The following is a 23533-nucleotide window of genomic DNA, read 5'->3' on the forward strand; positions in this document are numbered from 1 at the left end:
AACAACAACAATCAGTCAACAGTCAACAGTCGCCACAAGTCAAAATTTAATATTGTTTTCATGTGGTTTTGAGCGCGCATCTGTCAACAGCCGCAACTGTTAGAGCCGCAGCTGTGACTGTGACAGAGGGGAGAGGGGAGAGTACAGAGCAGTGGTAGGGGTAGGGGGGGTAGTGGGCAAGGCCTGCGACTGCGGCTTGGGTTGGGCTATAGCTTCATTAGCTGATCTCTGAGACGCTGCTGCTGCTGAGTAAATCGCTGAAGCGTTTAGCATGCACAATGTGTGGCTATAAAAAGACCATAAATTTATTAATTTTACAATAACAATGTTACAAAGTCAACAACATCAACATCAACATGAACAACAACAGCAGCAACAACAACAACAGCAAAAGCCAACGAAATGAAATAGAAAACTTTTTTGAGCTTTTGCTTTGTTATTGTCATTTGAGTGCGCGGCAAATTGCTTAAGTTACAGGCATGAAATGTTGTTGTTGTTGATGTTGTTTTTCTTATTAGCCATGGTTGTTGTTGCTGTTGTTGTGATGCCGCCTACAAAGTCACGTTCCTCGTCCATGTTTTGGCTTTGTGTAATAGATTTGTTGACATTGCTGCCTTCTCTGTTCCCGCCACACTCTCTCTTCCTCTCTCTCTGCCTCTCTCTCTCTATCTCGTTGATGGAACCGCAACAGTCCAAATAGTATTATAATGAGATAAGATAAATTACAAGTAAACAAAGCGTTGTAATAGTTTATACAAGGTAAAAGAATACAACAATAAACTAAAACAAAATATCAAAATTTTCAATTTAATTGAAATTTTTTGCTTTGAAAAAATACTAAACCAATAAAATTTTAAAAACCAATGCTGCAAATCTTCTAAAACTATTTCAATTTCCTCAATTTTTTGAATCTATAAAATTATTTAATGAAAAGATTCCTAACTTCTTAAAGAAATTTTCTGAAAATAATTTATTATTATATTTTCCACTGATTTTAAATCAAACCAAATTAATAAAAATATTATAATTAGTAATACAGAAAAACTATAAAATGTATGTAAATATTTTTTCCGAACACTATACTTTTAAAAACGGTTCTTTAAATCTATAAAATTATTTAATGAAAAAATTCCAAACATCTTAAAGAAATTATCAGAAAATAATTTATTATTATATTTTCCACTGATTTTAAATCAAAATAAAATAAATAAAAATATTATATTTAGTAATATATAAAAAAAAAACTATAAAATGTATGTAGATATTTTTTGCGAACAGAAACTATATTTTTAAAAAGGGTTCGTGTTTGTATTTAAATTTTAAAAACAAGTCTGCGAAACCTCTAAAAATTTTATAGCTTAAAATTTTTCTTGATTTCTTAAACCTTAACAATTTATTATTATATATTCCACTGATTTTAAATCAAACCAAAACCAAACTATAAAATGTATGCAGATATTTTTCCAAACAGTAACTCTATTTTTATTTTAATTTCAAATTTTTCTTGTTTTTTTAAGTCTATAAAATTATTTAATGAAAAGATTTTTATAATACATTTGTCTGGCATTTCTTTGCAAAAATTAAAGTAAAGGATAATGATATGGAGACCATATGATGTTCTGACTGAGCTGAAAACGATGAACAAACTTATTGCAATTCGGAAAATTACAAGAACTCTACATTTTTCTAAAAAACAATGCTAGTAAAAATGAATCAATTTAATATTGTCAATTTTTTCAACAAATCCCTAACATGTCAACTTAAATAGAACAAAATAAAAGTTGGAAAACTAAACAGGGTCCGCTCCCAATCTGACCTCGGTCAAAATGTGCAATCGAGATTGTTGTGCCGTGAAGACGGCTCTGCAGATACGTCATCTGAAGCAGCTGCTGGAGAAGCAGCGACTGGAGGAGATTGCCAATCCGAGGAAGTTGGTAATTACACCTCAAACCTTGATGCATACATATGAGGACATTGAAGCTGTGGCCAATTTCATAATACGAAAAACGAGTACAAAACCAAAATTTGGTTTGGTTTGCGGTTCGAATTTGGACATGATGGTGGAGATGATTGAGAATCCGACAGTAATTCAATATGCAGATATACCAAAGTTTCCATTATGCGCAACTCGTGGCTACACCGGCAAAGTGTGTGTGGGCACAATTATGGGAGCCACTGTAATTGCCATGCACGGACGCTTTCATTACTACCAGGGCAATCAATTGGCCAGTTGTTCCATGCCCGTGCGTGTTATGAAGCTCTGTGGTGTCCAGTACTTGTTCCTCACCTGCTCAACCAGCGCCGTCAATCTCAACTATCAAGTAGGCGATATTCTGCTAATCAAGGATCATATTAATATACTGGGCCTCTTTGGCTCCTCTCCGTTGATTGGACCAAATGATGAGCGCTTTGGCAATCGACACACCTCAATGCTCGATGCCTACGATAAGACACTGCTGCAGAAGGGTCTGGAGATTGGCCAGGAGATTGGCTACGAGCATCACGTGCACACCGGCGTCTACGCCTGCATCGGTGGACCAGCTTATGAGACGTCCACGGAGCAGAGACTGCTGCGAACACTTGGCGTGGATGTCGTAGGCATGTCCCTCGTCCACGAGGTAATTTCCCTTGGTACAACCCAATATCCGATCTCTAATATATACATTAGGGTGCATCGATTTGTATGAGTCCAAAAAAACTTAAAAATGGTAACCCAAATTCGTAATCTACGGTCAATTCTCAGATGTTTTTACCAGGTAACCATAGTTTCAAAAGTTTTTAAGATATTTTGGTTTTTATGGTTATTAACGTTATCTATTAATATTAACTATTATCCCACTTAATCGTAAAATAATTCTGCATTAAAATTTTTATCACCTAGAAAATTTAATATTTTTCGACTCTAAGCCATTTGACATTTTTTCAAAAACTTTGATCTCTCATAACTTCGTCAAAAATTAACCGATTTTCAAGCGGAATATCATTTTGATCATGATTTGGTCTCCAAATTAATTCTGCATTTAAATTTATATCATCTAGAAAATTTGATATTTTTTCCATTCTAAGCCATCTATCAACCAATTTTCCATACTAACCCCTTGACATTTTTTCAAAAACTTTGGCCTCTCATAACTTCGTCAAAAATTAACCGATTTTCAAGCGGAATATAATTTTGTTCATGATTTGGCCTTTAAATTGATTCTGCATTTAAATTTTTATCATCTAGAAAATTTGATATTTTTCCTGTTCTAAGCCATCTATCATCCAATTTTCCATACTTACCCCTTGACATTTTTTCAAAAACTTTGATCTCTCATAACTTCATTAAAAATTAACCGATTTTCAAACGGAATGTCATTTTGATCATGATTTGGCCTCTAAATTGATTCTGCATTTAAATTTTTATCATCTAGAAAATTTGATATTTTTCCTGTTCTAAGCCATCTATCATTCAATTTTCTATACATACCCCCTTGACATTTTTTCAAAAACTTTGACCTCTCATAACTTCATCAAAAATTAACCGATTTTCAAGCGGAATGTCATTTTGTTCATGATTTGGCCTCTGAAATATTTCTGCATTTAAATTTTTATCATCTACAAAATTTGATATTTTTTCGATACTAAGCCATCTATCATCCAATTTTCCATACATACCCCTTGACATTTTTTCAAAAACTTTGACCTCTCATAACTTCATCAAAAATTAACCGATTTTCAAGCGGAATGTCATTTTGTTCATGATTTGGCCTATAAAATGATTCTGCATTTAAATTTTTATCATCTAGAAAATTTGATATTTTTTCGACCCTAAGCCATCTATCATCCATCCTATCCAAAGTTATCAATAATTAAGGCAATACATGCGGGAAAAGTATGCAGTACGGGATCTCGACTATAGCCGTTCTGACTTGCTTTTTTTTTTTTAATTTTTATTATTTTATTTTAAGCATATCTTTATTGTTTTAGCAATTGATTTTAGAACTATGGTTTCTTGGTGAAAACTTCTTAGAATTCACGGTAGTTTACGAAATTGGGCTAACATTTTTTGTGAAAAAAAAATTGATGCACCCTAATAAATAAATACATATGTGTATCTATGCACTCAGGTGATTGTAGCACGTCATTGTGGCATGAATGTGTTCGCCTTCAGTTTGATTACCAAGCCCTGTATTGAGAACTACAAATTTGCCGACAAAACTCTGCTCCATGGACAACAGGCGAGCGTTGAGCTGCTCTCTCGATTGATTTACTACATTGAGAATGATCTGATTGAAACACCTGCGGACACTGATAAATTGACTGCAGGTCAATCAGGATATTCAGAGGAAGCATTTCGAGCAATCGATTAAATGCTGGTAATAGACAGAAATTCAAGAGTGTAATTGAAATTGATAATGTTCGATTATTAAATATAATTCATTTGCTGAAGATTTCCACTTGATTGCCTGATCGACATCTCGTATACGTAATATGCCATCATATCGCGTATACGCAAATCGCACCTATTGTAGGCAATTTAGATTTGTTGCCGTAGAAGCTCGTAATAGACACAACAACAACGACACACTAATAAAATATATAAATACATTGACAAAACACGCGCTGTTTTTTTCTATAGATTTTTCAAATCGTTGTTTTACTTATTACTTATTATTATTATTATGAGTGCACATTAATTGCATTTGTAGCTTTTGTAGATTGTGTTTACCTTGTGCTAAGTTCATTGACACTTTAATGGACACCCACTGCAAGTTGCACAATAAATGCATATTTAAATCAAATTGCACTTATTGAATTATTTGCCACTAATTAAACATGCCAACTAATATTGTTCACATTTATTTGAATGTAATTACACTGTCCGAATGCATTTCCCGTGCAGTTCTTTCTCCGACTGAGATCGACAGACAGTCTGTCTCGCAATGCCGTAACACATGACATGATCGAATTATAATACCCTGCGTAAAGTGTATATAAATAAAATCAAAGCATTTGCGGCATTTGTGCGTGCATTTTAACGTGCCAAACAATTGAAATGCCCATGTAGCATCAGCAGATATTCAGCATGTGACTATATATATATATATATATAGTAGTATATATATTTATATATATATATAGATAGATATATTTATATATCTATGCTTAGCACATGCACCAAATAGTGTTGGCATTTCAATTGCTTTACGTGCACATCTGTCGATGCTATGTAAATTGATTTATTGGCAGTGGAACGACCGACAAGGGGACTGAAGTGTGCTGCGGGGGGAAATTAGGTGTGTGTTGGGGGGTGGGGAGGGTTGAGGGGTTTTTATTTTGCATTTTAAATGGCAGCACAGCTGCGCACTCTAAATAGCAATGCGAATTAAAATAGAATGCGTGATTCAAATGCAATCCAAATGTTTCGATAGCTAATCAACTGACAAAAGGAACATCAAATGTTAATTGTATTTGCGATCAAATACAGCTACGTATGAATAAATTAAATGCTTTATTTTTATTATATTTCCGGTGCACTTTTCATCTGATTTTTGCAGGTTTTATGCGAATGCAACAAATGTCATGTCATTAAATGTATAACTTTGTGTCTGTTTTTGGCTTCTTCTGCTTGTCAACTTAAGATGGTTGACACATTTCAGTTTTGTGGCAAAGGGACAACAATATTCATATTACTTATATATCTTGAGAGAAATGTAACTCGAGAATGGAATGCTGTACTCGTCTGGTCAACGGGGTGGAAAATGCAATTGAATTAAATATAAATTATGTGAGTATTCAGGCAACATATCAAAAAGTGCTTGCCTGTTGCAGATACTCGTAAGGCATAAACAACTAGTTAGTCACACAGAACCGAAATAGAACCACAGGCAAAACAACAAAACAACAAAGCAACAGCACAACATCAACAACTGTAGCTGTATCTGTATCTGTATCTCTATGTGTGACTGTATCTGTATCTGTATCACAAAAACAAAACAAATGTTGCCAAATAGTCTCGTTTAAAAAGCACTCACATATGCCAAGAGTTTTATTTCTATTTCACTGTATTATTTATTTTTTGGTTTGTGTTCTGATTGAGTTGCCATCTGCCACCTGCCCCACATGCCACATGGGCCGCATGCCACCTGCCACAAATGCCACCAAAGTGGGCTAGTTAAAGTCCCGTTACATTTGACTGCAACATTTATGTTTCAATTAGGCGCGCAATCAACTCATTTGTGTCTGTACAGTAAGCCGATAATTAATTAATTATTAGCTATTACAGTTCCAAAATTATAGATGATTTACTTAACATGCCTCAAATCACTTATTCGTTTAATTATTTTAACTTAAAAAGTAGTTCATTTTTTAATACAAAATATATTTTTTGACTGTTGCTTATAAATACAGCTAATCATTTGCAAATGCTTATAGTATCGCAGATGCTTCTAAATTGACCTTTTTTTTTTGTGCCTTGTGATTCTTTGAGCATTAAATTTCGAATTTTTAAAATCAGAGTTTTTTTGTATGAATAAAACTTAAAAAATTAACCGATCAATTTATTTTATTCTATTTTTCGTAAAAGGTATTTTTAATTGCTAATCAAATTAAATATCTTATTTTTGAAAATATTAAAATTGCGCATTTTATCACTAAAAAACTTTTTGAAATTTGTTCACATATTGCCAACTTAAAGGTAATCGAAAACTTCACAGTTTCGGAGCTCATTTAACCAAAAATTCTTTGACTTATTTCGGTTTATTATTTTCAAAGTAATTCTTAATGGGTTAAGCAACAATCTAAGTATAATATTGTAAAGAGAGAGACATTTTTCTGATAAAGCTATAACCTCAAGCTTTAAGTCAAATAACAGGCAATCCAAAGATACTTTTATATTAATTTAGCTCCCATTTGAAAAGTACTTACAACGACAATGTACTAATCAAGAGCAATAGAAAAGCCAACCATATATATAAGTATTATAAATATATTCTAGATTTACAGATAAAAGGGTTGAGTTGTTGCTTATCAGTCAGACAAACTGTTTGACGTCATTTGTCTAGTTATGATAAACAGCTAAAGCTGTAAAGCAAACAAACAACAATTTTGTAACTGTTGCTTGCAATTATGGGTGGGAAATCAAAAATAAAAGTTCTCTAAGGCTTAATTGAAGTTTCACTTTCAACATAATTAATCAAGCCATATTTAATATTTAATTAATTTGTTAGTTTTAGCATTTTTACGGCTGTTGCCAGGCGTTGCAATAATAAATTGATTAGATTAACAATATACGTATAATACAGAGACTTTATGACTGTTACTGGTTTCTCAATCAATCTTGATTAGCCATATCATGCCTGTTAGCCAAAACGAACTTATTAGTCACACATATTATGGCTATGTATTTGTTTAGATACATCATGTATAAGTTTTTTATTCCAAATTTTACACCTTGTTAAAGCTAAAAACTTTTATTGAAAATCTATGGACTTTAGCTTTACCAAAATTTCAAAGCATTGCCAAAATTTCAGCAAATGAACAGAAATATCAATGAAAATTTAAAAACAAAAATACGTTAAGCCGAAAATGGAGTAATTAAACGTAAACTTTTCATGCTGAAAACCCTAAAACAACAACAACAACAACCAAAATAGCAATGTAGATTAAACATCGCACATTGGACATGCTGAGGAAAATAACAATACCACAAAACAAGAACAATGAAAAACCAGCAAAATGTAAAACGAGTATTTTTCGCTTACCCTAGGAAAAATATTACGGCGAAAATATGTACAACTATGAAACTATTTTCATTTCCTTCGATTCAAGTTTAAACACATAAATTGTACGCTTTGCAGTGGCTGATTAATTGCAGTGATTAAAGTGATTACTAATAATACAAAGTTAAAATTGTTTGAATAATGATTTAAATTGTGCTTAAAGCAAGGTGGCAATAATGTTTTTTTTTTCGATAATGATAGGAAGCGGCGATAACGATAGACATGGCAGTTAGCATCGAAAGATAAAATCAGGTGATAACGAAAAGTCATCGTAGTTGCCAGACAGACGGGCGATCAGTGTGTTGCCAGATGCATATTTAATAGATAAGCTAATCAAGACAACAATTTAGCAAACTTTTAGTTCAGTTAATTGCGCTGCCTGGAAAACTTTCTGCCAACTCATAGAAAATATATATTATAAAATTATTCATAAAAGATAGAGAGGGAGAGGGAGAGGGAGAGTGAGAAGGCATGCTTTAACTTAACTGGCATAGTTATTATACCCTTTCTGAACTATCAAACGACTACCTTGAACAGCTTTTTGGTCTTAAGTGTGCAAAAAGGCCACAGCAAAATGGGGGAAAATTGTGGCTCAAATAACTGGCAACTGGCTGCTGACTGCTGACTGCTGACTGCTGCCAACTGGGAAACCCACTCAGAGGAGCTGCCAGTGTTGGTTGCATGTACGAGAAGTTGATGTTGCTGTTGTTGCAAGTTCACTCACCTCAATTTGCGAGCAAAGAAGTGACGGTAATGTTAAGAAAGACCTGTCGTACTTACTCTAAGCATTGTTGTTGTGCGTGCCACATTTAAGGCAAGTAACAGTTTTCATTATCACCCAGAGAGTGAATAATTAGTGCCTCTACAGGTTAAAGGTTAATTCAGTTTTTAAATCAATTTAATAACTGCTCTTCGATCGATCTTCAAGATCGTTTAAAATTGATCTAATAACATAAGTTCAATCACAGTTCTAAGCGCTCTTGGCAACAAGTAAAAAATGCCGCGACAAAACAGTTATTCAACTGCAATATATCTGTGTGAGCTCACTGTCTTGTTGTTGTTGCCATGACAACAATTGATATCATTGATAATTGGCATAAACTGCTACAGCTCAGTTGATGTTTTTTTTCTATTTTTTTGGCATTTTATTAGTCGACACTCGCGTTACGTATACGCAATCGCAGTCAACTAGAAGAGATGCCTACATATTTTATATATAGACGCGTTTTAGCCATTAAGCTATCGCCAATCTACTAAATCAATTGATTATGGCTTTAATTTATGATTTTCAATAAAAATATACATATTTTTTCCATATTTAACAAGCCACAAATATATTGTTTAATACATTCTATTTGACACTCTCAACTTATATCTGTCGTATAGCTGAAGCTGTAGAATTTGAGTCGAAAAGGTGACTTTTGGAATGTATAAAAGCATACATTAAATTAAAGGTCAAGACAAGAAAAGTAAAAGAAATAAAATGCAGAAATGCGCAACTTTTTATTGACAATAATCCTATTAATACACCCTTTTTGAACTGCTTGTACAGGGTATTAGCAGTGCTTGTTATATTCATTTGCTCACTTGATTAAAATAAATTACATGAAAACGTAAAAGCAGCCAAGAAAAGCTAAAGAAAAGTCGCAAGCAATTCACTCGGCAAATAATTGTGCACCTACGTGTATATGAGTACAAATGGCGTATAAATTGTATGTGGAATTCCACTCACGAGTACACATGCATATGTACATTAATGTACATACATATATATTAGGGTGCATCGATTTTTTTTCACAAAATATGATAATCGAAATTCGTAATCTACGGTCAATTCTAAGATGTTTTCACCAAGAAACCATAGTTCTAAAATCAATTCCTTGTACCCGCTTTTTGAGTTCAAAAATATTATGTTTTAGGACTTTGCATGGACAAAAATTAGTTTTAAGTTTTAATTTGTTCTTTAATTCTATAAAATTTTAAAAGTCCGTGTCCGAACTAGAGTTTTGATTATAATCTTGTCAGGATCGAACTAAAAACAATAAAAATATGCTAATAATAACATAATAAAAAATTTAAAAACAATACATTTTTCAACTCAAAAAATTGCTTCTAGGTGAAAAAATCTTGGAATTGACCGTAGATTACAAATTTGGTTCATCACTTTTGTTTTCTTTTTTTTTTTTGCCTATACAAATCGATGCACCCTATTATATAAACTTACTCATAGTATAAATTTGTGTATCGTTAACAAGAGCAACAAAAAAAAAAAACAAAAAAAAGAGAAATACACATAAAAAATTACTGCTTTATTTAGATTTTCGTGTGGTAGGTCAAGTGGTAATTTTCACAACAAATTTCATGTGTGTGTGTGTGGGTAAGTTTCGAATTTGTTATGCTTCAAGCCTTTTACAATTTACTGGCATTTAATTGACACGACTCTTTTAACTGTTAAGAACGTGGTGGCAACATGTAAACTGCAGTTGACATTTAACCTAAGGGCAATCAGTTTATTAGGAAATTACATTTTTGGGCTTTTTCTAAAAGGTTGCAAGGTTGCTTTGAATTACGCACTCGACATTATTGCATTGCCAATGCAAATTCCAAATGCCAAATGGTAAATGACAAATACAGAAACCAAAGTGCACATTTCCCATTCCATCCCTTTGTCAGAAATTGCATTTCGCATCCTGCAGTTGTCAATCAATTGCAATTCTAGGCTAGTCAACTTTTAGCTTTTGATATGATTTAAGCCAACTGTTAAACATTTTGTGTACTTGTTGCTGTTGCTGTTGCTCTTCTATTGCCTGGCCTTTTATATATGTGCTTAAATCCACAAAATGTTGGCTTAAGCCTGTCAAAGGCAGCTCACAAAACTCAAAGCTTATTAACATGTACAGGGTATCAGAGCAAGCGGGTATGTATAAAGATACCATGCGGTTCCATTAGCACATGCTGTGCAGCAGATAAACAGCATGATACTTATTCTTATGTATGCCACACTTACAGGGTATACCTGAAAATAGTTGCTATCAAAATTTCAGTATTTGTTAACTATCAAATATTTTTTAATTTAAAAACCAAAAAGTAATTTTTATGTACAAAGAAGCTCACTCTTTTTGCTCACAGTGCACAAGGCCAATTTTCGCTTTTTTTTATTTATTTATATCTTTATTTAAAATTTTTAGAATAAACTGAATTTTGTTCGTCACAAAATTGGATACTAGAAATTTTGGGGCTAGAAATTGCTTTCTTCACTAGACTTTTACCTCGTGTAAAGGTTTTTTTTGTGGGATTTGTTAACTATAAAATATTTTGTAATTTAAAAATCCAAGACTTTAGACTCTTTAGTATGCCACACTTGAAGGGTATACTTGATATTTAATAAAAAATATATATATAAATTTCATTTTTTTTTGTATTTAAAAACCTTTATTTATTTGTAGGATTAAAAGTGGAAAGTCTTCGAGTCCGACCTTCTCTCAAATCTTGAAGTTTATGCTTTCCACTTGCATTTTATACTTAGAGAGTATACAAAGTTTTTTGACTTTTTGAGCACAATAAACATAATGCAAACTAAATTAATTGTGCAGTGTTCTTTGCCATTTTAAATGAAATCAATATCCATAACAGGTAAAAATAATTATAAACTTACCCACAGAACCGATGGCTCTGTCTGTCAATTCCAGATTCTTGCCGTTCTTCTTGTTGTCGTTGTTGTTGTTGTTCTTGTTGTTGGTGTTGCTGTTGTTGTTGCTGGTGACAACTACGCTGGCAGTCATCGGCATAACAACAACGTGCCACCTTTAGTTTTATTTTTTTCTTTTGAGGTCGCTTTCGGCTTTCTGTTTTTGTTTTTTTGTTCGTTGTCTGATAACGCGGACACACGTTGCTTCTCTTGCTTATATGCAGGTCTATAATCGTCAGCGTCTGATAACCAATGCAACTTTTTTTTTTTCTTATTTTTCGTTTCTTTTTTCTTTATTTATTCTCTTTTTTCAAACATAAACTTTCGCGCTTGTTTGTCGTGTCATTTACAAGAGAGCGTTGATAACGTGAAAGCGAAAGAATGGGCACAAAACAAAGGTACTGTGGGGGGGAAGGGAATTCGTTAAATTTTAATACAAATAAAGTGCATCATACAGTCAAACTTAATTATATCGAACATTACTAGATCGATTTCAGAATAAATCAGTATATTTACGTAGTATATGTATAAAAATAATTACAATTTCAAGTTTCCCGTTAACTGACAGCTATTTTTATATTATTACAATATTATAACCATTTTTTCTAATCAAAATATTTATTTACAACGAATTGCATTTGAAATTTTATAAATATTTTCAATAATTTCGGCCAGAATACATTCGAGTCTATGTGTACATATAAATATGCGTATGCATGTATTTTCAATTTTTGCTTTATTTTCTACAAATTTTTGTTTTTGGAAAAGTTGTCGATGTGTGTGCGTGTGTGTGTGTTTATGTTGCCTAAGATTATAAATTTATCACTTGATTTTTGTTATTGTTTTTTTCTTAAGTAAAGGTGCCTCGCACCTTTTTAATACTTTTAATATGTTTCAATTTGTGGTGCGTCCGATTTAATAGTTTATGTCCACACACACACACACTCATACATACATACAGACGTATTCAACTCGAACTTGAATGCATTTGGCGCGAAAACATCTCAATAATAAACGTATATTTAAATTATTCCACAACAACAGCAATAATACTCATATATACAAATACATACATAAATATATATACGTATGTCTGTATGTATAAGTATATCTACATAAAAACACAATACTGCCGGTCATTTAATTTGCTTGTATGGCCAAACCAATTTATACATTTTGTTGTTATTTCTGTTGCTTTTCTTTGGCATTTTGCTTTTTTTTTTTTTTGGAGCTGCGTCGAACAAGAAATTTCTGTAGTAATTTTCCATGCAATAACAATGATATTTAGATTTGGACGCTATCTCTTTGCGTTTGTTTGTTATTTTGTTTTTCTGTTTTCTTGGTTTGTTTTGTGTATTGTGTATTTCATTGTTTTTTCAATATTTATTTATAAGTATTTATTTGAAATTGAATAATTTACCAGAACAAAGCATAAAACAAACAACTTAAAAACTTGAACGAAACGAAACGAAACTGAACACTTTTATCGCTGCTTTTGCTCTTGTATATTTATTGTGCTTTGCTTGTTGCTCGCGACTTAGGTAAAAAGCTGGGCTTTGTGGCCTTTTGATCGGCTCTAGATTGTCGCGCCGTTAACTCGACGACAACCGAACGCGGCCACTGTCAAAATCAAACTGAATTCGTCCCCAGCTGCTGCTGCCTGACTGACTGACTGGCTGGCTGTATGGCTGCTCTGTTCGTAAACAAGCAACAACAATTGTACGAAAGCTAAACGAAATTTGTAAGTGTATGCATGTGTGCGTGTGTGTGTGTGTGTCTGTACGAACTGTGCTACACATACACCCACACACTTGCAGTAAGCTTATTACGTGCAGCCGAATGAGTGAGATAGCTGACTATAGGCAAATGAGAGAAGAGCAGCAACAGGCAGTCGACAGTAGCAGCAGCAGCAGCAGCAGCAGCAACAACAACGACAATGAGAATAAACAACAACAGCGAACCACGCGCATATGAAAAGAGTTGAGCTCTTCTATTTGTTGCTGTGTTGCCATTAGTTACACTGCATCAAAGTGCACTCTACAACATCTCAGAACTAGCAATTAGCATTTGAAAAGCCAAAGGTGCATAAAAGCACATCAAATTTAAAGAAAGTAAATCGTTTGTAGCGTGTGTAGAGATCGACCAAGCCTATTCTAAATATGCTAGTCGTTGCTATTTCTTATTACATATTTCGTTAGTGTTGTTGTTGAACTCATGTCTGTATGTATGTGCGAGTATTTATGTGTGCAGTGCATGTGTGAAAAAAAGGCAACAAGAAAACTAAAAGGTGGCAGGGGCACAACTTTGACACGGCGCGACAAAAACGACGCTTGATATGATTGAACTCTTAAAAGCTCCCACTCCGAGCCAGTAATTTGCCACCCTCCTCCCACAAGCACTTACATACACACACATATGGCTAGGCCTACATATGCATGTGTCTAACTCCATGCACAACACATCCATACATACATACGCACTTATAAATTTATGCATATGCATGAATGTAGTGAGTGCTTTGCGACGTTTGCGTTCTCGGTGTCTGCTCAATTATCAACAGTTTGTTTGTTTCGCCGCTTTGTCTCCTCCGTTGTGTGTACATAAAGCAAAGTGCCAAAGCAAAGCCAGAAGCAACAGAAAAAAAAACCAACAATTTCTGTTGCCTATCAAAGCAATAAAATAGCAAACAGCAAACGGCAAACGGCAAAAGGGCATAAAGAAGATAATCGCTTTGGATAGACCTGGTTCTCGTCTAGGGTCACATTATGGTTGCCGTTATTTTGATCAAGTTACGAGTACTCTGCGATTGATCAGTTGGCCTACTTAATTATGATACATATTTCATACAACAAAAACAAAAACAAACTCTTAGATTTAACTGAAATAGCCTACATTTTAGAATAACTGTTCATTTTAAAAATTCACTTTAAAAAATCGTTAGGTAAAATACGATCACTTTTAAATAACAAATATTCGGGACTATAACTTTATTATTGAATAACATTCTTAAAGTCTCAAATAGGAAATACACCAAAAATGTTGAAAGAAATTTAAAGACTAAATTAAATTAAAACTATTTTTAAATTGTTATTGTTTATGGAATAATAAATATCAGAAATAGCAGTTATTCGTAATTTTTTTAAGTCTCAATTCTAACTTCATTGGCTGTTTGGCATATTTAAAGCACAGTTGCATTTGATTTTAAAGTTGATTTTTTTTTTTTAAATTTTGAGTATATTATATACCAATTATTTTCAGACCCCGAAGAACTTTCTTACTATTATAGCGTTTATTTTTTTAATTTTAGGGCAGTGTTGAATTTTATTACATTTTTATAAAAAATCCACTAACATTTCTGAGTGTAAGTAAGCAATACACACATTCAACGTCGTGTCAGTGAAAAAAGTATCACCCACCCAAGGAAATGCTTTTATCAACAGCCTCATAACACTAACATAAAATACAAAAAAAAATATTTGTTGCATACAGCTCACATGATAATATACACCAAATATTATGTATTACAAGTAAACTAATTTAAAGAAAAATGTCAGGACCTATAAAGGTTAAATTAAGAAGTTATGTGATTTTTGCGCCCCTAATATTTCGGCGCCCGGGTCAAGTGCCACCTGCCACGGCCCTGCTTACATTTAAACAATTAAAAACATCGTACAAACATTTTTTAACATTTTATTTTTTTATGTTGCGGTCTCATTTATTACTAAAGCCTTGAAATGTGCAATAAATTAATAAAGAATAAATTAAATTAAGAATAATGTGTATAACAATCGAGTACAAAGTTCTGTATGGAAACTATTTAAACTATATGATTGTCAGCTGGAGCTATAGACATATGTATATATACATATATATGTACCAATACATATCTACACATACATACATATGCACACTAATACTCTACATTGTTCTGACAGTTGCTAGATTTTATTATCAGTTCATTTGATAACAACACTCACGCAGGCAGAACAACAACTCACTAACACAACCATGCACACATATATATATATATGTATACATACATACATAAAGCAATATTGATTAATAAACAATTTTCGCACTGTTTAGTTCTATGTACTTATTTAAGCTATCTGTGCAGCAGCCCCCCACATAAAAACATACACACACACACACACACACACACACACTTACTAACATCCTATAGTTATTCTGTGTTGGGGTCGTTTTGTTTGTGTATTGGTGCTAAGGCGTAGCGACGCCTGATACGAGTTGACCGATTTAGTTCTATAGTAAGTACAAATGTACGTACATTAATAGATACGAGTACTTAATAGCGAGTACGAATGATAACTAACGAACCACGATGCTAAGAAACCAACATAAATATGTATCTATAAATAGAATTTAAGTTGATATGCCTATACATCCATATATGTATGTATGTATGTATGTATGTAGGTGTCTGTGTGTGTGTAAATATTGAATCGATTATAAATCAGGCTTCAGTATCTGTATGCCAATGTTGAGGAAGGCACAAATGGACCGAATGGAGTGAAAGTTGCCTGTTAAGTTTCAGAAATTTCATACGAAATAAAAACAAGAAGGAATTGAAATCTTCAATGTGCCGAAGTCTTAAATACACTCTTATTTTTTTATATAACAGCTTTTTAAATATTACATGTAAATATGAAGAGATTTGTAATTTAATTCTAGCACAATAAAAAAAAAAGTGGAGCAGTTATAAATTTATAATCTTAAATTAGAGACTTTGAATAGTTCATATCTTTGATATTTAAAATTTTTTAGGCTTCAGACATTTAAAAATTGGGAAACAATTGAGAAAATTTAATGGTTTTTTTTTTGTAAGTTTTATTTTAAACCAGGGTTTGAACCAAAACTTTCTTGCTTCCAAAATGATAAAGATTTGTAGCACTCAAAGTAATACAAATTTATATTTAGGCGAATTTTGGAAACATACTTTTTGCTTTTGTTCAATTGAGCTGTTTTTAATAAATTTTTTGCCCTTTTGCTATATTATATTTGTAAAATATTTTAAAAGTATTTAATTATGCTTCATGCAGCAAGTATGAAATAAAATTCCGATTGAATTCTCGACTGCTTGGCAAATGTGTAAAGACTGCATTCTTGGCATATGCACGTATGTATTTTCGTTGTGTGGTCTATCAAAAATTTGCGAAATGGAAATGGAAATATCAACCACCCAGCAACTCAACTGACCAACTGGCCTCAGGCATCAAATAATTGCAGCCATTTGAGCAGTTCACCTGGACATGGACATCGAAACAGTTTGCATGCCATTTGTCAACTTTTTGCGAATACACGGCGTACTGGGCACAATTAGTGCACGTGTACGGCAACAACAGTAAAAAAAAAAAAAAAAGAAAATTACATACATGTATGTATGCATACATGTGTATGTGGGTGGCATGATGTATGAGGGAAAACAGTGAAAATCCGAAAAACATCCACATCCGCAGGTTGTCAATTAATTGAGCTTAAAAACCGTTAGCTGTAGGGCGCACAGAGCAAAAATGGTTATCCCGAGTTGGCCAGGATCCTTGTAACTTTTAAAACGGCCAACATTTACATGACGGAGTGATGTGCACAAAGTACAGGACCAACCATCCGTTCCTCCGACCTGCCCCTACTTACGTTCGCCGTTAGCGAATATTTGTCAGCGATGCGTTAAACCGCCATCACCGTTAACCCGCCCCACGCATCAACGGGTTGATAGCTTGGATGTGAATTAGTAAATCCTTGTTGCTTTTGGAACGCCCAACGCCCAAAGATCAAATAACGGCAACATTCATCTGTTGCACAAATTGGCCAAAAGTTAATTATTTTTAATTTTCGGCGCTATAAGCAAAATGTCACTAAGCGAATGCAATCTTTATCACCTATTTATAGTTAACTTAAATCATAAAGTTAATACAAAAAAAGACACATATTTTTATTTAATTACAAATATTATTTGAATAAATTTAATAATTATACTCGTAATTCAAAGCCATCGACAACTTAATAAACATTTATTTGCTACAGCCTGAAGGTATGCAATGTTTTTTCAAAATGTTATCGATTGCCGCCAACAAATTCCCAATAAGAACTGTCATCGCAATTCCGCTTCAACAGCTGATCGGCTTGTCACTCTTGTTGCATGTGTGTTCGTGTATGCGTGTGTGCATGTGTACGTGTTATTTTAGCCACCAAAATATTTAATTTAATTTCTGACATAAATGGCACCGCCAAGAGCCAATAATCGTCCTGTGGCCCGACGCAAAAAGTCCAGCAATCTGTTACAGACGCTTATGGACAAGTATGTTAACTGGAACTATGTTAAATACCTGGTGTTCGAGCCGGCTGCGCTGCCAATAGTTGCTGTGCTGATTGTGTTGGCCGAGGCGGTTATCAACGTGTTTGTAATTAACCGTGTGCCCTACACGGAGATCGACTGGGTGGCCTATATGCAGGTAAGAGAATTAAACGCATAAATAATATATATACAAATGTATAACCAATTGGTTTGGCAGGAATGCGAGGGCTTTCTCAATGGCACCACGAATTATGCGCTGCTGCGAGGTAAGTTTTGGTTTATTTTTGGATACCAGGCAAACAGAGAGGGCAGATACAACATAGATAGAGTGAGCACAGTGACTATACGAAATACGAGGGTGGGCTGATAAGTCATTAACCCAAGTAGTAAAATACAAACTTTATTAATCAATTGGCTAAATTCTGTTAGCAAGATCCATAACTTTAAATTCAAAATCAAAGAAGTAGATTATGCAGATGTTTGAGAAGCGACCGTGTGACCAAATCAGTGTTGGTAAACGGTCCATAATAGTGATAAGCAACTATAAAAAAGTTGATTTTGTTTTGAAACTTAAAAATTCAATTAAAAATAAACTAGTTGAGTGCCCAAAGTTTTTACGGCTAAATTCGTGATAAATCGCTCTATATTTGGGACTTTTTTTTGATAACAGAATATTACACTTAGCTTAACAAAATTAAAACTGAATTTTCCTACCTAAGACAGCGACTTCTCAATCCACCCTCGCAGACAAGAAGTCTCTGTAATTGTAATAAGTGCAAACAAAATTTTTACTGTGAATTTTGTTGTATTTTTCGTTTTGGTTTTCACATTTTCTCTTTAGTTTTTTTTTTTGGAATAGCCCCCCAAGATTACATAAACTTAAAAGGCAATTTAACAAAATTTGCAACGTTTCGACCAATGGCCATTACAAAACATTGATTAACAAGCACAATTCAACTTAGTTGAACATGGATTTAATTTTGTTCAAGAAGCCTCCACTTCCGCTTCCGCTTTCGCTTTGGTGTCCGCTCTTCGGCTCTTCTGTTTCTGTTTCCGCTTCGGACCTGTTCGTGTTTTGGTTGCTGCTGTCAGCTGTTCCTGCTGCTCCTTTTCTGGTGTCTGTAGTTGTTTCACTCGCACCTGCGCTGCAACAGGCAACAAAAATGTTTAGTTAGTGCAATGATAATAATTGAAATGATAAGGAAATTTGAAGCAACAATTTAATCAATTAATGACAACAGTTGAATTTAATTCATTAATTATTTATAAAAAAAATAAAACATAAGTAGTCTTGTATTTGCGATCACATGAGTTAAAAGTGTATTTACGTTGCTTTCTTACTGCCATCTTTCCGTTGGGCCATGCCATGGATCTGTCCGGGCGTGTCCTGCTCCAGCTCAGCATAGGCTTCCAGCAAGGCGCGTTGCTGCTTGCTCAGCTTCTTGGGTATGTCAATTTTAATGTGTATATAATGATCACCATGTCCGTGGGCATTCACCCGCTTCAATCCCTTGCCGCGCAGTGCAATCTTGCGATGTGATGACGTGCCCGGCTCAATGTTCAGCCACTGATCCTCGTAGACGCCCTGGACACGCACAGTGCCGCCCAGTACCGCCTGGGAGAGCGAGATGGGTGTGTCCGTGTGCACGTCGGCGCCATCACGACGGAAGTAGTCACTGCTCTCCACACGGAACGTGACAAACAGCTCCTTGCTGCCCACCTGCATCCGCACTGTCTGTCCGTTCTCAATGCCCGCCGGCACGGGCACCGTCACCTTCCGCCGCTGCACCGTCTTCCCCTTGCCCTCGCACTCGGCACACGGATATTTGATGTACTGCCGTGTGCCTTGGCAATAGCGACACGTGGAACGCATCACAAACGGACCCGTCGATATGGTCTCAAAGCCGGTTCCATTGCAGTACTGACAGCGACCGGGTTTGGTGCCCGGCTCGCACTTGGAGCCGGCACACTTGGGACACTGATCCACCACATTCACATTGACATCCTTGTTGACACCGCGCGCCGCCTGTGCAAAGCTCAGGTCCATCACCAGCTCCTGTGCCTGACCAAATCCAAACTTGGAGTCGGCAAAGTCATCGAAGCTATTCGTGCGAAAGTTGCCCTCACCAAAGATCTTGCGGAAGAGCTCCTCCGGATCGATGGTGGAGCGGAATTGCCAATTCTGTGAGAAGCCCTCGGGTCCAAAGGGTCCACCACCAAAGCCACCGCCACCGCCACCCTGTCGATTCATATGTTCCGCCGTCTGGCCATAGGTGTCGTATTCTCGTCTCTTCTGATCATCACTGAGCACCTCGTAAGCCTCGCTAACCTCTTGGAACTTTTTGCTGGCGTCCGGATCATCCTTGTTGGTATCCGGATGATATTTCTTGGCCAGCTGATAGTACGCCTTCTTAATGTCCTTGCCGTTCGCATTCTTCGGCACTCCCAGCGTCGTATAGTAATCCTTGGCCTGCAGGCAATTCGTGGTGTAGATGCTTCTCATTTGCAATCTCGCATTCTGTTGCCAGGCGACTCTCTTAGTGTCAGCTGAAAGAGCGGCAGGAGACATCGACTTCCATTTAAGAGGCCTCGCTGACAGCAGAGCAGCGCTGTGCAATTGAATTACTGTACTGTTGTACTGCCGGCAGCAGCCTTTGAGCGGCAGTTTGCGCAACACACATAAATTTTTACACGAAATCATTTTGTCCATTAACTGTTGTAACTCTAGAATCTCCGCTCTCTATTTTGGCAGGCAGGCAGGCTCTAACAACATGCCGTAATAGCCTCCATGCTGCTTTCGTACAAAGTATTCTCTCTCTCTCTATCGTTTTATTTTTCACTTTGACATTTGGACCGGTGCTGACAACTTGCTTTAACAGTCATGTCGCCACTACAAAACGGGTTGGCAGCTTGATTACAATCTGCAAGCGCGCGCAATTTAAATTTTGGGCAAAATAACAATTTAATCAACAATTCTAATTCGATATTGAATAAAAAAAAAATAGACGAACTTTTTTTCAAAAACTTTCATCTCTTATAACTTCATCAAAAATTAACCGATTTTCAAACGGAATGTCATTTTGTTCATGATTTGGCCTCTTAATTAATTCTGCATTTAAATTTGGTTTACTTAGAAAATTTGATATTTTTGCGATGCTAAGCCATCTATTATCCAATTTTCCATACATACCCTTTGACATTTTTTCAAAAACTTTGATCTCTCATAACTTCATCAAAAATCAACCGATTTTCAAGCGGAATGTCATTTTGATCATGATTTGGCCTCTAAATTAATTCTGCATTTAAATTTATATAATTTAGAACATTTGATTTTTTTTCGATGCCAAGCCATCTATTATCCAATTTTCCATACATACCCCTTGAAATTTTTTCAAAAACTTTGATCTCTCATAACTTCATCAAAAATTAACCGATTTTCAAGCGGAATGTCATTTTGATCATTATTTGGCCTCTGAAATGATTCTGCATTTAAATTATTATCATCTAGAAAATTTGATATTTTTTCGATTCTAAGCCATCTATCATCCAATTTTCCATACCTACCCCTTGAAATTTTTTCAAAAACTTTGATTTCTCATAACTTCATCAAAAATTAACCGATTTTTAAGCGGAATGTCATTTTGATCATGATTTGGCCTCTAAATTGGTTCTGCGTTTGAATTTTTGTGATCTTAAAAATTATATATTTTTTCGATACCAAGCCATTTATTATCCAATTTTCCATACCTACCCCTTGACATTTTTTCAAAAACTTATTTATTTATCTTTAACATCTTGTCAGCTGTCTTAAATGGCAGTTAAATTCGAATTGCTGCCATTACAATGTTATTTGTTTATGTTTTGCAGGTGACACGGGTCCGCTGGTATATCCGGCTGCATTTGTTTATATTTATTCGGCTCTCTACTACATCACATCCCACGGCAGCAATGTGAGACTGGCCCAATACATATTCGCCTGCATTTATTTGTTGCAAATGTGCCTGGTGTTGCGACTTTATGCCAAGAGTCGGAAGGTTCCGCCGTATGTGCTGGTATTAAGCGCCTTCACCTCCTACCGCATCCACTCCATCTACGTGCTGAGACTCTTCAATGATCCGGTGGCCATTCTGCTGCTCTATGCGGCACTGAATCTCTTCGTGGATCGCCGCTGGACACTGGGCAGCGTTTGCTTCAGTTTGGCCGTTGGTGTCAAGATGAATATTTTGTTATTTGCGCCCGCATTGCTATTGTTCTACTTGACCAATTTGGGATGGGTCAAGACGGGGCTGCAGCTCACGATTTGCGCTGGAATCCAAGTGTTGCTGGGAGCACCGTTTCTGTTGACACATCCAGTGGAGTATCTGCGTGGCAGCTTCGACTTGGGACGCATCTTTGAGCACAAGTGGACGGTTAACTATAGATTCCTGACCAGAGAGATCTTTGAGAAGCGCGAGTTCCACTTGAGCCTGATGGGATTGCATCTGCTGTTGCTTCTATGTTTCGCCAAGCCCACCTGGACCTTCTTTAGGAGCTATATGCGTCTGCGACAAGTGCAGGATCAGCTCTTGCCGCAAATCGCGCGCAAGAATCGTGAAATGCAAAAGGAGACTCTAAAGAATAAGACCAAGTCCAAGTCGAAAGTGCCGGAACCGGAGTCGGAGTCGGAGCAGCAGCTAACGAGCGAGCAGAAATCCTTCCTCAAGTCCTTCGAGCAGGGACTGCAACAGTCAACGGGTCGCAAGGCAGCAGCTTCAACTCCGGCTCCCGTTCCGGAGTCCCAACCGGAACGCTATGGCATCCATTTCGATCAGTGCACCCAACTGGCATTGCTGCCCTTCTTCCTCTGCAACTTGATTGGCGTCGCCTGTGCCCGATCTCTGCATTATCAGTTCTACGTCTGGTATTTCCATACACTTCCGTATTTGGTCTGGTCTACGCCGTATTCGCTGGGTGTGCGCTATCTAATCCTCGGCTTCATCGAGTACTGTTGGAACACCTATCCCAGCACAAATGTGTCCAGCATTGTCCTGCATCTGTGTCATCTGGTGCTGCTTGTGGGCGTGGCACGTCAAGTGTTCAACACGATGCGTTTGAATGCCACAGTGAAGCGTCGGGAGACGACCAACCTGCAAAATGGACAATCCAAGAAACTACAATAACGATCCAAGACTGTAAAGCATTTGAAATAAAAAAATTATAAAAAAAAAATTAATTACTTATTGATTTTCGATTAATAATACTCTTAACACTCTATAGAGGGGTCCAACAATTATTCGTAGAAAATCAAGAATTTTAAAAGTTTCTATTTTTCTGAAAATAGTTAAACTAGTAATTCATTTTTAATTATTCTGTTTAGTTTAAAATAATTTTTACTTAATTGTTAATTTTTTGATTTTAGAATTCTTGAAGATCGTGTGATTTTTTATATGATGAATGGCCAATAATTTTTGAAAATATTTATTTTTAAATCAAAAAGATTTCTTTTTTTAAAAATGCTGTATTTCATATTTTAAAATAAAATAAGTGTTATTTAATTTATTTTATTTAAAAACCTTTAACAGTTGCGTTCGTTTATTTTAAAGTAAAAGTAACGTAATAAAATTCAGAATAATTGAAGATAATGTGATTTTTTATATGATGAATGGCCAAAAATTTTTGAAAATATTTATTTAAAAATCAAAAAGATTTCTTTTTTTGCTACTTTTATTTAAAAATGCTGTATTTCATATTTTAAAATAAAATAAAATAAGTGTTATTTCATTTAGTTTA

The 23533-nt window shown here is 35.2% G+C and overlaps 4 protein-coding genes across 15 annotated transcripts in view; 2 read left to right on the plus strand and 2 right to left on the minus strand.

Moving 5' to 3' along the window:
• The window catches only part of LOC117785945 (sestrin homolog), a 34105-nt gene extending 20985 nt beyond the window's left edge, over positions 1-13120 (minus strand). For 3 of the 9 annotated variants that reach the window (XR_004617531.1, XM_034624235.1, XM_034624236.1), the window contains exons 1-2: positions 12872-13117; positions 11419-11852 (exon numbers count right to left, since the gene is read on the minus strand). Coding sequence is in view for 2 of the 9 variants with exons in the window: in XM_034624233.1 (XP_034480124.1) it covers positions 11489-11551 (63 nt within the window). In the remaining 7 variants the exon portion in view is untranslated. Of the gene's footprint in view, positions 1-11418; positions 11853-12871 lie in introns of all 9 variants that reach the window. The other 6 variants (XM_034624231.1, XM_034624228.1, XM_034624233.1 and 3 more) reach the window with 4 other exon arrangements.
• LOC117785947 (purine nucleoside phosphorylase) lies at positions 1761-4433 on the plus strand. Its single transcript, XM_034624237.1, has 2 exons — positions 1761-2618; positions 4110-4433. Exons 1-2 carry the CDS (start codon positions 1827-1829, stop codon positions 4350-4352), a joined length of 1035 nt encoding a protein of 344 aa, XP_034480128.1. The 5' UTR covers positions 1761-1826; the 3' UTR covers positions 4353-4433.
• A 4498-nt stretch (positions 13121-17618) lies between the features above and the next one.
• On the plus strand, positions 17619-22972 carry LOC117785576 (lethal(2)neighbour of Tid protein). Its single transcript, XM_034623661.1, has 3 exons — positions 17619-17921; positions 17982-18030; positions 21632-22972. Exons 1-3 carry the CDS (start codon positions 17688-17690, stop codon positions 22921-22923), a joined length of 1575 nt encoding a protein of 524 aa, XP_034479552.1. The 5' UTR covers positions 17619-17687; the 3' UTR covers positions 22924-22972.
• LOC117785577 (protein tumorous imaginal discs, mitochondrial) lies at positions 18606-20571 on the minus strand. 4 transcript variants are annotated; one of them, XM_034623664.1, is made up of 2 exons: positions 19106-20567; positions 18606-18904 (listed from the first exon to the last, which is right to left on the minus strand). In XM_034623664.1, the coding sequence occupies exons 1-2, from the start codon at positions 20472-20474 to the stop codon at positions 18723-18725; spliced, it is 1551 nt and encodes a 516-aa protein (XP_034479555.1). In that variant the 5' UTR covers positions 20475-20567; the 3' UTR covers positions 18606-18722. The 4 variants fall into 4 exon arrangements, with proteins under 4 accessions (XP_034479555.1, XP_034479556.1, XP_034479554.1 ...); XM_034623665.1 differs by having other exon boundaries at positions 18606-18909; positions 19106-20566; XM_034623663.1 differs by having other exon boundaries at positions 18606-18909; positions 19093-20562.
• Positions 22973-23533: the final 561 nt, after the last annotated feature.

The sequence above is a fragment of the Drosophila innubila genome (assembly GCF_004354385.1).
Source record: "Drosophila innubila isolate TH190305 chromosome 2R unlocalized genomic scaffold, UK_Dinn_1.0 1_C_2R, whole genome shotgun sequence".
NCBI classification, from domain to species: domain Eukaryota; kingdom Metazoa; phylum Arthropoda; class Insecta; order Diptera; family Drosophilidae; genus Drosophila; species Drosophila innubila.